A 14,068-nucleotide genomic window follows, 5' to 3' on the forward strand; every position below is an offset into this window, starting at 1 on the left:
AAAAAAGCCAGTTTTGTGATCCACTCAATGCCCTTAGTGGCCAGCAAACAGTGCAGACTCTTGGCTTGAAACGCCCTGCCCTGTGGCCATGGGGGGCTTGCTGCACACTGTGGCCCTTGCCCTGGAGGGCAGCTCCCTATGCAGGCAGCGCAGGAAGTAAGACCCCAGGACTGTGACAGCAGAAGGCTTTATAATAGCACCCCGCCACCCCAACACCACCTCCATCAGGCTAATGAGAAACAGCTACAGGCAGCAAAACAAAACAAAACAAAAAAAAACCACAAGGTGTGGCTGGGCGCAGTGGCTCACGCCTGTAATCCCAGAACTTTGGGAGGCTAAGGTGGGTGGATCACAAAGTCAGGAGACCAGCCTGGCCAAGATGGTGAAACCCCGTCTCTACTAAAAATACAAAAATTAGCCGGGTGTGGTGGCAGGCACCTGTAATCCCAGCTACTCAGGACGCTGAGGCAGGAGAATCGCTTGAACCTGGGTGGCAGAGGTGGCAGTGAGCTGAGATCGTACCACTGCACTCTAGCCTGGATGACAGAGTGAGACTCTGTCTCAAAATACAAACAAAAACAAAACACAAAACCGAAGTACAAGAGCACCCCCTTCCGGACCTCTAGGAGAATTAGGTTCTGGATGAATAAAGACCACCCAGGGCCGAGCGTGGTGGCTCAGGCCTGTAATCCCAGCACTTTGGGAGGCCGAGACGGGTGGATCACGAGGTCAGGAGATCGAGATCATCCTGGCTAACACGGCGAAACCCCGTCTCTACTAAAAAATACAAAAAAAATTAGCTGGACATGGTGGCGGGCGCCTGTAGTCCCAGCTACTCGGGAGGCTGAGGCAGGAGAATGGCGTGGACCAGGGAGGCGGAGCTTGCAGTGAGCTGAGATCCGGCCACTGCACTCCAGCCTGGGCTACAGAGCGAGACTCCGTCTCAAAAAAAAAAAAAAAAAAAAAAAGACCACCCAGGGGCCGGTTTGAGGATTCCGCTCTGGTGCAGAGTTCTCCAGAGGTCCTGTCCTCAGGCTTTGCTGCAGCAGGCGGGGTGCCGAGAGCCTCCCTCACCACTATATTAAAGAGGGATATGCCGCAGCCTCCCCTTACTTGGAATAAAACCCGGAGTCCTCCGGATAGGCGCCATCACCTTTGATGTCAGTGCTCCTAGCTCCACTCTCATGCTCATGTCAGGGCCTACAAAGGGGATTCTACTCCCATGGGAATTTGGGTTCTGTTCTCATCTCAGGGCAAACATCGCCTCCTCTGACCCCCACACATACCCCAGCCCACACCTCTTAATATCTGACTTAACACCAACGCACAGATCTTTTTTTGAGACACAGTCTCGCGCTGTCACCCAGGTTGGAATGCAGTGGTGCGATCTCGGCTCACTGCAACCTCTGCCTCCCAGGTTCAAGCAATTCTCCTGCCTCAGCTTCCCAAGTAGCTGGGATTACAGGCGCACCGCCACACCTGGCTAATTTTTGCATTTTTAGTAGAGACGGGTTTCACCATGTTGGTCAGGCTGGTCTTGAACTCCTGATCTCTTGATCCATCCACCTTGGCCTCCCAAAAGTGCTGGGATTACAGGCTGAGCCACCGCGCCTGGCCCAATGCACAGATCTTTAGCATGAGGCTAAAGATGTGCTCCTGTCAGTCCTTTCCCCAGGGGTGATCCTGGGCCGAGGTTCGCTGCTTCTTGAAGTTGATGATGCAGAAACACACGGGAGCCCCGAAGCCTGGCATGGCTTCCTACCTTCCCGCTGTCCCTGTTGCCGAGTGCAGCGGCAGGTCCTGAAGTGGGCACATACCAGCCATGTCCACTTCCCGCTGCTGGGCATCTGGGCTGTGCCCAGGGTTGGAAACCAGGAAGCAAGTGTCTGTGGACACTCAGGAACAAGTGTTTAGTTTGCAGTTCTCCTGGGAATTTATCTGGGAGAAGATACTCTGGGTCACAGGGTGGGGAAATCCTCTACTTGGTAGATACTGAGCCAGCGTGAGCGGTGCTCGTCCTTGCAGCCATTCTACAACGTGGCCCTAAACACGTTTCCTTGTTGTGCAGAGAAGTCAAGCACCGTTTCACAGGCTCTTCCAAGTAGCGCCTGTTCCCATCTTCGGCCCATTTCTCTCCCTGGGGAGTCCTTTGTTGGATGCATTATTGCAAACACCTGCTCCAGTCTAGGAACTATTTCTTTTCTCTCTTTTTATAGACACGGTCTTGTTCTGTTGCCCAGGCTGGAGTGCAGTGATGCCATCCTAGCTCACTGCAGCCTCCAACTCCTGGGCTCATGAGATCCTACTGCCTCAGCCTCCCAAGTAGCTAGGACTACACGCACACGCCACAGCGCCCGGCTAATTTTAAAAATATTTTGTAGAGATGGGGTCTCACTATGTTGCCCAGGCTGGTCTCAAACTCCTGGGCTCAAGGGATCCTCCCACATCAGTCTCCCAAAGCACTGGAATTACAGGTGTGAGGCACTGCGCTCAGCCCAGTGTAAATATTTGAGGCTTGCTGGGCCTGCCTCTGTTGCAACTGCTCAGTTCTGCCGCTGTTCCATGAAGGGAACCATAGACAAGGCAGAAATTGGTGGGCTTTGGCTGCATTCCAACAAAACATCATTTATCAACACTGAGATTTGAATTTCATTTTCTTTTTTTTTTTTGAGATGGAGTCTCACTCTGTCACCCAGGCTGGAGTGCAGTGGTACGATCTTGGCTCACTGCAACCTCCGCCTCCCGAGTAGCTGGGAGGTGGCACCCACCACCACGCCTGGCTAATTTTTGTATTTTTAGTAGAAATGGGGTTTCACCATGTTGGCCAGGCTGGTCTGGAACTCTTAAGTTCCAGTGATCCGCCAGCCTTGGCCTCCCAAAGTGCTGGGATTATAGACGTGAGCCTAGGTTGAATGTTTTGACACGTTATAAAGTATTACCTTGAGAATTATTTAGACTTACAGCTGTGACACAGAAAACATTCTGACTCATGCATCGGGGAGTGAAAGGAAGTTCACCAGTGAATCTGTCAATGAACGTGGTCTGAAGGCACCTCCCTGCGGGCCAGGCACAGGCTTCCAGTAAAGACAGAGGTGCCAGGAGCTCTGTTGAGAGGTCTGTGCGTCAAGGCTCTCGCCTGGCTACAGGTTATGATGTTGATGGCTTCCAATGCTCCAATATTTGTAATAAGCTGATAGATTCTAACACGCCAATACCACACCCGGGGACACCTATTTCTTATTATGGGTTCAATACAGTTGAACAACGAAATCCAAGTTCAGTTTCATTTGTTGAGACAGGGTCTCACTCTGTTGCTCAGGCTGGAGTGCAGTGGTGTAATCTCAGCTCACCATAGCCTTGACCTCCTGGACTCAGGTGACCTTCCTGCTTCAGCCTCCCAAGTAGCTAGAACTACAGGATGCCACCATGCCCAGCTATTTTTTTTGTATTTTCTGTAGAGATGAAGATTCACCATGTTGACCAGGCTGGTGTTGAACTCCTGGGCTCACGTGATCCACCCAACTCAGTGTACCAAAGTGTTGGAATTACAGGCATGAGCCCTGGTCTGGCATGAGTTCAGTTTTTTGTTTGTTTGTTTGTTTGAGACAGAATCTCCCTCTGTCACTCAGGCTGCAGTGACGCAATCTCGGCTTACTATTACCTCCGCTTCCCGGGTTCAAGTGATTCTCCCAACTCAGCCTTCCGAGTAGCTGGGACTATAGGCGTGCGCCACTGTGCCCAGGCTCCAAGTTTTTTTTTTTTTTTTTTTTTTTTTTCCTTTCTTTCTTTTTTGAGACAGAATCTTGCTCTTGTCCCCCAGGCTGTAGTGCAATGGCGAGATCTCAGCTTACTGCAACCTCCGCCTCCCGGGATCAAGCGATTCTCTTGCCTCAGCCTCCCAAGTAGCTGAAATGATAGATGCCTGCCACCAGGCCTGGCTAATTTTTGTATTTTTAGTAGAAACGGGGTTTTACCATGTTGGCCAGGCTGGTCTCAAACTCCCGACCTCATGATCTGCTCACCTCGGCCTCTCTGGCCGAGTGCAGTTATAGCCAGCCCCTGCCAGACTCAGGCCAAAGCTGTCATCACGAATTGGCAAGGCAGCAGCTCAGGCCCTGGGCTGGGGACCATCGTCCCCTCTCACAGTGCACACGGTGCTGGCCTCTGGGCTGTGTGCCTGGCCACGTTATTTCAGTCAGGCCCCTGTGCTGCAGATGTGGAGACTGAGGCACAGAGACAGATGTGGAGCTCAGATCTTCACCGTACTCAAGTCCCTCCTACAGTAACCACAGGGCTGCTGCCTCCAGGTAGTGCGGAGTGGGAATGGAACCCAGAGGGCCTGCCCTGTGGGGCCAGAGCTTTGTGAGGCTTAGCTGCGGCAGCCTGGACCGACTCCGTCTTTCCGAGCGCCTCTCTAGCCCTGAGGCTGTGCGCATGTGTCTCCTGACCTCAGCACAGGCATCAAGTTCAACACCATTGTCTACCACGTAGTTTTTTTTTTTTTTTTTTTTGAGACGTAGTCTCACTGTCACCCAGGCTGGAGTGCAGTGGCGTGATCTCAGCTCACCGCAACCTCCACCTCCCGGGTTCAAGCGATTCTCCCGCCTCAGCCTCCCGAGTAGCTGGGATTAAAGGCATGTGCCACCATGCCTGGCTAATTTTTGTATTTTAATAGAGACGGGGTTTTGCCACATTGGCCAAGCTGTTCTCAAACTTCTGACCTCAAGTATCGGCCCGGCTCAGCCTCCCAAAGTGCTGGGATTACAGACGTGAGCCACTGCGCCCGGCCTGCATGGTCTTTATTGTAGCAGCATCTCTGCCCTATCACTGTCGCAGGCAGGCTGGTGGCTGGCGGGGTGGTCTTCAGCAGCCTGCCTGCTGAACCCATGTGGGCCAGCAGATGTCCTTCTCTGAGCCCTTACCAAGCACACCAAGGGGATGCCCCCTGACAAACATGCGGCCTTGACATTTGGACACAATGCCCTAAATGCCTCAGCCACCAGCTGCCAACTGCTATAAAGAACCCAGGGAGGGAGGCGGAGATTGCAGTGAGCCAAGATTGTGCCACTGCACTCCAGCCTGGGCTACAGAGCAAGACTCCGTCTCAAAAAAAAAAAAAAAAAAAAAAAAAGAACCCAGGGAAGAAGGTATCAACTGGCAGTGCACAGCCCCACAAGTCTGAACCTGACCCAGAGTCACAGCGAACATTTCTGCATGTTCTGATTTTAAAGTAAAATCTCCTACATGCAACTTAATTTCTTCATTCTGGTTTCGATTTCTGGCAGGTTCCTCAATGTGGTTTGAGATTTCAAACCACCAAGGAGAAACGCCCTTGGCTGAGGGCAGGTGTGTGGCCCAGGGCCCCTGTGAGGCCCCTGGTGCTGGCACAGCCCCGCTCAAGCCCCTAGCCTCCCTCCAGCCTCTGCATGCACTGTGTCCTCTCTGCCTGGGACACCTGTCCCTCACCTCCCAGTGGACACTGCTCACGCTTCCTGTTCTGCTTATGTGGCCCTTCCCACTGGAGCCACCACAAGTCCCTGGACAGCAGAGGCCAGAACTGCCCACATGGTACCACAGAACACTCCAGCCTGTTCCCACTGTGGCCCCTGAGCAGGAGGGGCATGTCAGTGCACTCTGTGTACACAATGTAAAGGACAGTGGCTGTGAAGGCCGGCAGTGCCACACTCCGGGGCCTGGGGAGGAGGGGTCTTGTGGCTGTGAATCTGACTGCAGAGGAACAGAGTAAAAGCTTTCCAGGCAAGACAACTGGACACGTATGAGGAGGTCATCACAGCGGTCACGTCAAACACAATTCTGCCGGTATAAAATACAAACTAGGGGGCTGCAGGTATCTCCAACGATCAAAAACAATATTCGAAAAGATTCCACCCGACAGGAAGGGCGTCCCTGCCTCTCCTAAAGGGTCTGGCCCCAACACAGCAGCGGGTGCCCAGCTGAACCACTTCTGTCCTCAGATGTCACCACCTGGAGGGACCACGTGACTCCCACCTGCAGTCACGGGCACATTCTCCAGCTCGGCGAGGCAGGCTCCTGACACCGAATCCAGAGGATAACCTCCTGTGTTCACTCTGTGAATTGTCAGAACTCAGGTCTACACAGACGCCAATCTCTTTTCAGGCTTCACATTTAACTCAATTACAGAGTTCAACTAATTAGGGGTTTCTGGAAAGCAAACTAAAAACAAAAATTCCGGCCAGGCGTGATGGTGGTGCACACCTGTAATCCCAGCTACTTGGGTGGCTGAGGCAGGAGAATCGCTTGAACCTGGAAGGTGGAGGTTGCAGGGAGCCAAGATCACGCCATGGCACTCCAGCCTGGGTGACAGAGTGAGACTCTGCCTCACACACACACAAAAAAATCCAATTAAAAATAATTTGTCTTTTCTTTTCTTGGAAAGGAGCAATTGAAAGTTGGAGACAAAAAAGTAAGCTGTTAGCTGTGTCTGACTTTATTCCATTCAAGCTCTTCTCAGCCTGGTGCAGCTGTGTGGCGCCAAGGAAGGGCCGAGTGACATGAGCACCACCTGCCATGCAGTTGGTAGCGTGGAACCTTCCATGGGTCTGACAGATGTGTCATACAGAATGTAACTTCTAGCCAACGATGGGCAAATAATAATAATAAAGAAGAACGTAACTTCACCCCAAATGAGGTCTTTTGCCCAGCGCTACTGGGAGGTGATCTCTGGGCACTTAGAATGTCACACCTAATGGGCGTCTCGGTTTACATGGGGTCTGGAACCAGTCCTAGGTTGGGGCTTTGGGCTATGTAGTTTCTGCTCGACCTGCAGAGGGGCTCGAGATGGAGGTCAGTCATGTGGGTAGCCAGCTGTGTCTTTATGACCAAGTCCCAGTAAAAATGCTTGACACAGGGTGGGTGCAGTGGCTCACGCCTGTAATCCCAACACTTCGGGGGGCTAAGGCAGGCAGAGCACTTAAGGTCAGGAGTTCGAGACCAGCCTGGCCAACATGGTGAAACCCCATCTCTACTAAAAATACAAAAATTAGCCAGGTGTGGTGGCGTAAGCCTGTAATCCCAGCTGCTCAGGAGGCTGAGACAGGAGAATCACTTCAATTCAGAAGGCAGAGATTGCAGCGAGCCGAGATTGCACCATTGCACTCCAGCCTGAGTGACAGAGTGAAAACAAAACAAAACAAAACAAAACAAACTCTGGACACAGAGGCTTCTCTGGTTGGCAATGTTGTCAGCGTCACCAGGAACATGAGTGCTGTCTGCAACTCCACAGGGAGGAGACAAAGGAAAGTCCTGTGTCTGGAACCGTCCAGATCACCTCAAGTGATCCGCCCACCTTGGCCCCCAAGAGGCCCCATATACCTCTTGCCTTGGTTGATTTTAATCTGTAGCCTTGCACTGTAATAAATCATAACTGCAGGCGTAACAGGCTGAGAATGACGGCACGTGAGGGTGATCTTGCGGACTTTCCCCAAACCGTGCAACAGGGTGGACCCTGAGGTTGTTTTCCCTCATAGCTTCAAATTTCGTTAAGAATATCAGAAATATCCATTAACTATGCCAATTTTGTATCCAAACATCATGTTGGAAATTATTGCTAAATGGAGGCAGCTTTTCTTTCGCTTTTTTTTTTTTTTTTTGCAACAGGGTCTCACTCTGTCACCCACGCTGGAGTGCAGGGGGGTGATTATACCTCACTGTGGCCTTGGCCTCTTGTGGTCCTCCTGCCTCAGCTTCCTGAAGAGCTGAGACAACAGGCATGCACTACCACACCTGGCTAATTTTTGTACTTTTTGCATAGGCGGGGTCTCCCTATGTTGCTCAAGTTGGTCTCGTATTCCTGGTCTCAAGGGATCCACACACCTCAGTCTTGCAAAGTTCTGGGATTACAGGGGTGAACTGCCATGCCCAGCTGAGGCAGCTTTTCAACGACTATCTTTCTTGACTTGATGTGCCCTATGTGATGTTTTCCTGTGCAAATCACATTACAGTGAGTGGACAGACCCACACCTGCTGTGCTTCCAGCATTAAGGAGGCTTCCTTTTTTTTTTTTTTTTGAGATGGAGTCTCACTCTGTCACCCAGGCTGGAGTGCAGTGGCGTGATCTCCATTCACTGCAAGCTCTGCCTCCCAGGTTCACGCCATTCTCCTGCCTCAGCCTCCCGAGTAGCTGGGAATACAGGCACCCGCAACCACGCCCAGCTAATTTTTGTATTTTTAGTAGAGACGGTGTTTCACTGTGTTAGCCAGGATGGTCTCGATCTCCTGACCTTGTGATCCACCCATCTCGGCCTCCCAAAGTGCTGGGATTACAGGCATGAGCCACCGCGCCCAGCCAGGAGGCTTTTTTTAATAGTCATCTTTGTTGTCCTACTTATAATTCCAACATAAGTTACTCCCAGTCTAATGGGCAACCCCCAGGTCTGTGAATCCATCCATTCCAGGAAGATGTGAGGTTAAATTGAAAACATAAATCAAATCCCTCACTGAGGCACCCTCCCACATGGGTCCCAGATAAGACAGGAGCACTGCTGTGTGACTGAAATGTCGGTATTCTTCTCAAAACAGGTCTCAAAATCTCCACCAGAATTGCACGTCCTGAAACAGAACAGTTTCGATAAAGCAGTCACTTAGCAGTAAGAGTTAGGATTTGGGTTTTTGTTTTTTTTTTTTTTTTTGAGACGGAGTCTCGCTCTGTCGCCCAGGCTGGAGTGCAGTGGCGCAATCTCGGCTCACTGAAAGCTCCGCCTCCCGGGCTCATGCCATTCTCCTGCCTCAGCCTCCCGAGTAGCTGGGATTACAGGCACCCGCCACCATGCCCAGCTAATATTTTTGTATTTTTAGTAGAGACGGGGTTTCACTGTGTTAGCCAGGATGGTCTGGATCTCCTGACCTCGTGATCTGCCCACCTCGGCCTCCCAAAGTGCTGGGATTACAGGTGTGAGCCACCGTAACCGGCCTTTTTTTTTTTTAAATAGAGACAGAGTCTCACTATGTTGTCCAGGCTCATCTGAAATCCTAGGCTCAGGTGATCCTCCACCTCGGCCTCCCAAAGTGTTGGGATTACAGGCGTGAGCCACCATGTCCAGCCTGTACTGTTGTGGCTTTTTTGGGACAGGGTGTCACTCTCGTTGTCCAGGCTGGAGTGCAGTGGTACGATCATGGTGCACTGTAGCCTCAACTTCTCGAGCTTAGGTGATCCTCCAACCTAAACCTCCCGAGTAGCTGTGACTATAGGCAGGCACCACCATGCGTGGCTAATTTTTGTATTTTTTGTAGAGATGGTTTTTCACCACATTGCCCAAATTGGTCTTGAACTCCTGGGCTCAAGAGATCCACCCACCTCGGCCTTCCAAAGTGCTGGGATTACAGGCATGAGCCACTGTGCCCAGCCGGAAGTTTTAATTTATTGTATGATTTATCATCAAATCTTACACAGGCTAGAAGACTGACTGTAGCAGCTGGGTGAGCCATTTCCTCTTTTGTCAGATGATATACAACTAAATATGACCCTAAGAGGGCTCTTTCTGTGAGTCTAAAATGAAAAACAAATGGACTAACACGGACATACATTTTTGTCTGAAAATATTCAGGGTCTTAATAGGTTGAGCATGCTGTTTCTGTCTTTTTAAAAACCAAGGTGTAATGGAATGCAGAGAAGCGTACATATCTCATGCGTGCACCTTGGTGCATGTACACATCATATACACGTCCAGATCTACAGAGAGAATATCGCCAGTATCCTAGAAGGCTCATCATGTGGCTTTCCTGCTAATTCCCTTTCTCAAGGTAAGCACTGCTTGGCAGCCATCACTGTGGATCAGCTTCTGACTCTCACAGAACTGGAGGCACACAGTAGGCCCTCTTTAGCATCTGGCTTCTTTCACTCAATAACATGTAAGCTTCTTCCAGGTAGCAGTTTTCAGGTAGTCTGTTTTCACAGCTATTTGGGGCCGTGTACAATTACGTCCCCACGGATCCATGCCCCTGTAGATGGACACTGGGCTGATTCCTGTTTTGGGAGATTATGAGCAAAGTGGCTATGGCCATGTCTGTCTGTGTGGACATGTACTCAGCTCTCCTGGGTAGAATGAGGGCTGCAGGTTGCTGGGTCAGAGGGCATGTACAGGCTGAACCTCAGAAAATATTGTCTTCTGCAGTTTGATGGTTAAAAACAAGCAAAGCAAAACAGAAGAGACCGCCAAAGAGCTGCATACTCTACACGCAGGGTGTGAGGTCAGACTGCTTCAGACTTGCCAGCACTGATGGGCATTCGGCCATTCTAGGGCGGGTGCTGGTGCAAGTCACTCTGGTTTTAACGAGCATTTCCTTGAAGTTGTGATGCTAATGCAATGATGTGAGCACCTTTCCCTACACTGATGAGTCCTGGGATGTCCTGTGTAAGGAGGCATCTGTTCCCGGCTCCTGCCCAGCTTTAAATTGTGTTGTCTTTTCCGAATCTACGAGGGGTTTTCACTGTCTCCATCAGCGTGTCCATTAATAAACAGATGTTATTAATTTTAGTGAAGTCTAATTTCTCAATTGTTTGTGATTAGTGGCTTTTGGCTTCTGTGGAAGAAATCGATGCCTATTCATGAAGATTTTCTCCTGTGCTTTCTTCTAGAACTTTGTTTTACCTTTCATGTTCTTACATCTATAGTCCATGTCACGTGGATCCAAATGCATGGTGTGTGTGTGGGCGGGGGGGCGGGGGGTCAGGGCTCATCCTGGATACCCAGGAGACCAGTGTGATGGAGACGCCCGTGCTTTCCCCACTGCACTTCAAGGACCTTCTTCAGGTTGGTAATGTTAAGTTTCCCTCACAAGAATATCATTCCAAATAAAACATGGGGAGGGTCTGTCATTGTCATTAGATTTTTGAAAATTCAGGTTTTTTTTGGTTTTTTTTTTCAGATATTGTCTCATTCTGTCACCCAGGCTGGATTGTAGTGATGCAATCTTGGCTCGCTGCACCCTCTGCCTTCTGGGTTCAAGCGATTCTCGTGCCCTTCCTCCCGAGTAGCTGGGACCACAAGCACTCATCACCACGCCCAGTTCATTTCTTTTTTTGTATTTTTTGTAGAGATGAGGTTTCGCCATGTTGACCAGGCTGGTCTCAAACTCCTAACCTCGAGTGATCCGCCCGCCTAAGCCTCCCAAAGTACTGGGATTACATGGGCCACCATGCCTGGCCCGTATTTTTAAAAAGTATTCTGTATTTATTTTATTTTTTTAAGAGACAGGGTCTCACTCCATCACCCAGGCTGCAGTGCAGCTGTGTGATCACAGCTCACAGTAGCCTGGACCTGCTGTGCTCAAGTGATCCTCCCACCTCAGCCTCCCAAGTAGCGGGGACCCCAGGCGTGCGCCACTGCCCCCAGCCGTATCCCACACTTTAAGTAAGTTAAGTCCTCCACTCACTTTCCTCTTTGAGGACTTAGCCTTGGAGTTAGGTTTGTAGATTAGAGTCAATATTTTTTTTTCTCAATACTGACAATACATGACATTTTCAGATCTGGCATTGAATTTGAAAGTCTCTTTTCCTTCATCATCTGTTTCTCTTCCAATAATAAAATAACCTTTTTTTTTTTTTGAGACAGACTCTCGCTCAGGCTGTAGAGCACTGATGTGATCTTGGCTCACTGCAACCTCCGCCTCCCGGCTCCAAGAGGTTCTCCTACCTCAGCCTCCTGAGCAGCTAGATTACAGGCGTGCACCACTACACTCGGCTAATTTTTGTAGTTTTAGTAGAGAAGGGGTTTCACAATATTGGCCAGGCTAGTTTCAAATTCCTAACCTCAAGCGATCAGCCCACCTCAGCCTCCCAAAGTGCTAGGATTACAGGCGTGAGCTACCGCGCCTGGCTAAAAGAACCTTTTAAAGCAGTATTTGTTTTTGGAGTTGAAGTTTTGCTCTGTCACCCAAGGCTGGAATGCAATGGTGCAATCTTGGTCCATAGCAACCTCCACTTCCTGGGTTCAAGTGATTCTCCTGTCTCAGCCTCCTAAACAGCTGGAATTAAAGGCATGTGCCACCACGTCCAGGTAATTTTTTTTGTATTTTCAGTAAGGACAGGTTTTCACCATGTTGTCCAGGCTGGCCTCGAACTTCTGACCTCAAGTGATCCTCCCACTTCAGCCTCCCAAAGCACTGGGTTGACAGGTGTGGGCTACCACAGCTGGCCTTACACAGTAATTTTTACCCATTTAGGCACTCCAATTGTTACCATCCTCTAAAACCTCACACTTGGTAAGATTCTCTCCAAACCATGCATGTGGGCTCCCTTCACTCTCCCCTCCAACAGATACAATTCCCCCACCCTCTGCTTCATGACTAACAGCAAATTGTTACTTTAAAATCAAACAGTACAACCTCCCCATTGCGGGGACAGCAGTACTGGCCAGTGTGTACCAGGAAGTGAAATAAGACCTTGGAGAGTGGAAGACCGGGTGAGTCCTGGGCTAGGCATGGGACTTACACCCCTTGCTGGCTCCTGCCCAGCTCTGTGACCTGCCCTGGGCTGGCAGAAGGTGCACACACCTCGCCGGGGAGCCGGTGAGAACATTCCTTTCTTCTTATTTAAATGGTGCTCATATAGAGTCACTCACGGAAAAGAATATTAGTAAATGAAAAATATATAAATGGCACTCATGATCCACCAACACGTTATGATCCACCACTGCGCCGTGGCCACAGCTGGAACCACATGCTGCCTCATATACGGGACATATCTGTGAGGACAGCGACCTCCAGGCTTGGAGCAGAGCCTGGCAGAGAGCAGGAATGTGGCCACCATCTCACCAACACAAAGACAGCACGGGGAGCCTGGGAGCGTCCAAGGACAGGAAAGGGCTGCCACTTTCTCTGCTCTAGACACGCCAACCTCTTGTTGCCATCCTCCTGGCCACACGGGCAGCATCCATTACTGCCACATATCCCCTCATCCCACCTTGCCTCTTGAGGCCACCAGGCCACAGCTTTGGCAGAGCCTCTCCGCCTGCTGTGGCCTCTGCTGGTGCACTCTCCCAAACCTCCCATCTCTCAAGGCTCTGTTGCAATGTCCCCTTCCCCGAGACCTGCATCCCTGCCTCTCCTCTCGACCACATGTGACATTTCCTCTCATCACGGCGGAAACATGTGTGCTTCCCTGTTCTGAAAGTGTGTTCCTCAGGGCCAGGCTCAAAGACAGAGATTCATTCAGTGTTTGTGGATAAGTGAAAGAGTGAGCGGCCCAAGCCTGAGTGTGCAGGGTCAGAATGCAGACGCCAGGGCTGCTCCCACAAGGACCCATGAAGGCCCCGCCCACCCTGCCTCCTCGCTTACCTGTCCTTGTACTTGATCACGGCATCCACAATCTTCTTCATCTTCTTGGTGAGGTTGGGTGGGTTCGGGGAGAGCTTCTCGGCAGGCGGCCGCCCACGCTTCTTCTGCTTCTTGCTCTCGTCGTCCTTGTCGCGGCTGCGGGTGCTGGTGGTCGGGGTGGAGGAGCCGGCATCACTGTCTCGCTTGCGCTTCCGTGACGATTTCTTCTGCCGGACCTCCTCTTCGATCTCCTCCAGCGTACCCTCCTCGATGGCCTTCAGGGTCAATAGTAGTAAAATAGGACAGCCAGCACCCAGGTCGACAAGCAGAGGCCGTGACGCTATCCCGGGGGCCGGGCTGGGACACGGAGGAGGGCCCCCGCACCCGCTCTCCCTCCAGTGTGGCTGGCTTGGGGCATAACACACACTGGACTCTCAAGAGGTCCCTGGGCTGCAGTGAAAGACCAGCACGGCCCCAGCAGGCACCCCACCCAAGCATGTCCTTAAAACACTAATGGTTGAATTTCTTGACCAAAAAAATAACTATCTTCTCTGTACAGAGAAGAATGTGCTCCTGAAATCCCTTCACCCAGGAGATGTTGACACCTCTGTTCCACACTCTCCCCATCTATTTCTTTTATTTACTTATTTATTTTTAGAGACAGGGTCTCGCTCTGTTGCCTAGGCTGGAGTTCAGTGGCACCATCACAGCTCACTGGAGTCTTGAACTCCAAGGGCTCAAGAGATCCTTTCACTTCAGCCGCTTAAGAAGCTGG

At 50.9% G+C, this 14,068-nt stretch overlaps 1 protein-coding gene across 18 annotated transcripts in view; it reads right to left on the bottom strand.

The window, feature by feature from the left end:
- SMARCA4 (SWI/SNF related, matrix associated, actin dependent regulator of chromatin, subfamily a, member 4) overlaps nt 1–14,068 on the bottom strand; it is a 102,301-nt gene that overhangs the window by 6,910 nt on the left and 81,323 nt on the right. For 10 of the 18 annotated variants that reach the window (XM_031659904.1, XM_017952201.3, XM_017952205.3 and 7 more), the window contains one exon: nt 13,315–13,568. In XM_031659904.1, coding sequence (XP_031515764.1) covers nt 13,315–13,568 — 254 coding nt within the window. Of the gene's footprint in view, nt 1–13,314; nt 13,578–14,068 lie in introns of all 18 variants that reach the window. The other 8 variants (XM_031659898.1, XM_031659900.1, XM_031659902.1 and 5 more) reach the window with 1 other exon arrangement.

Source organism: Papio anubis, chromosome 20 (assembly GCF_008728515.1).
Source record: "Papio anubis isolate 15944 chromosome 20, Panubis1.0, whole genome shotgun sequence".
Classification (NCBI taxonomy): Eukaryota; Metazoa; Chordata; class Mammalia; order Primates; family Cercopithecidae; genus Papio; species Papio anubis.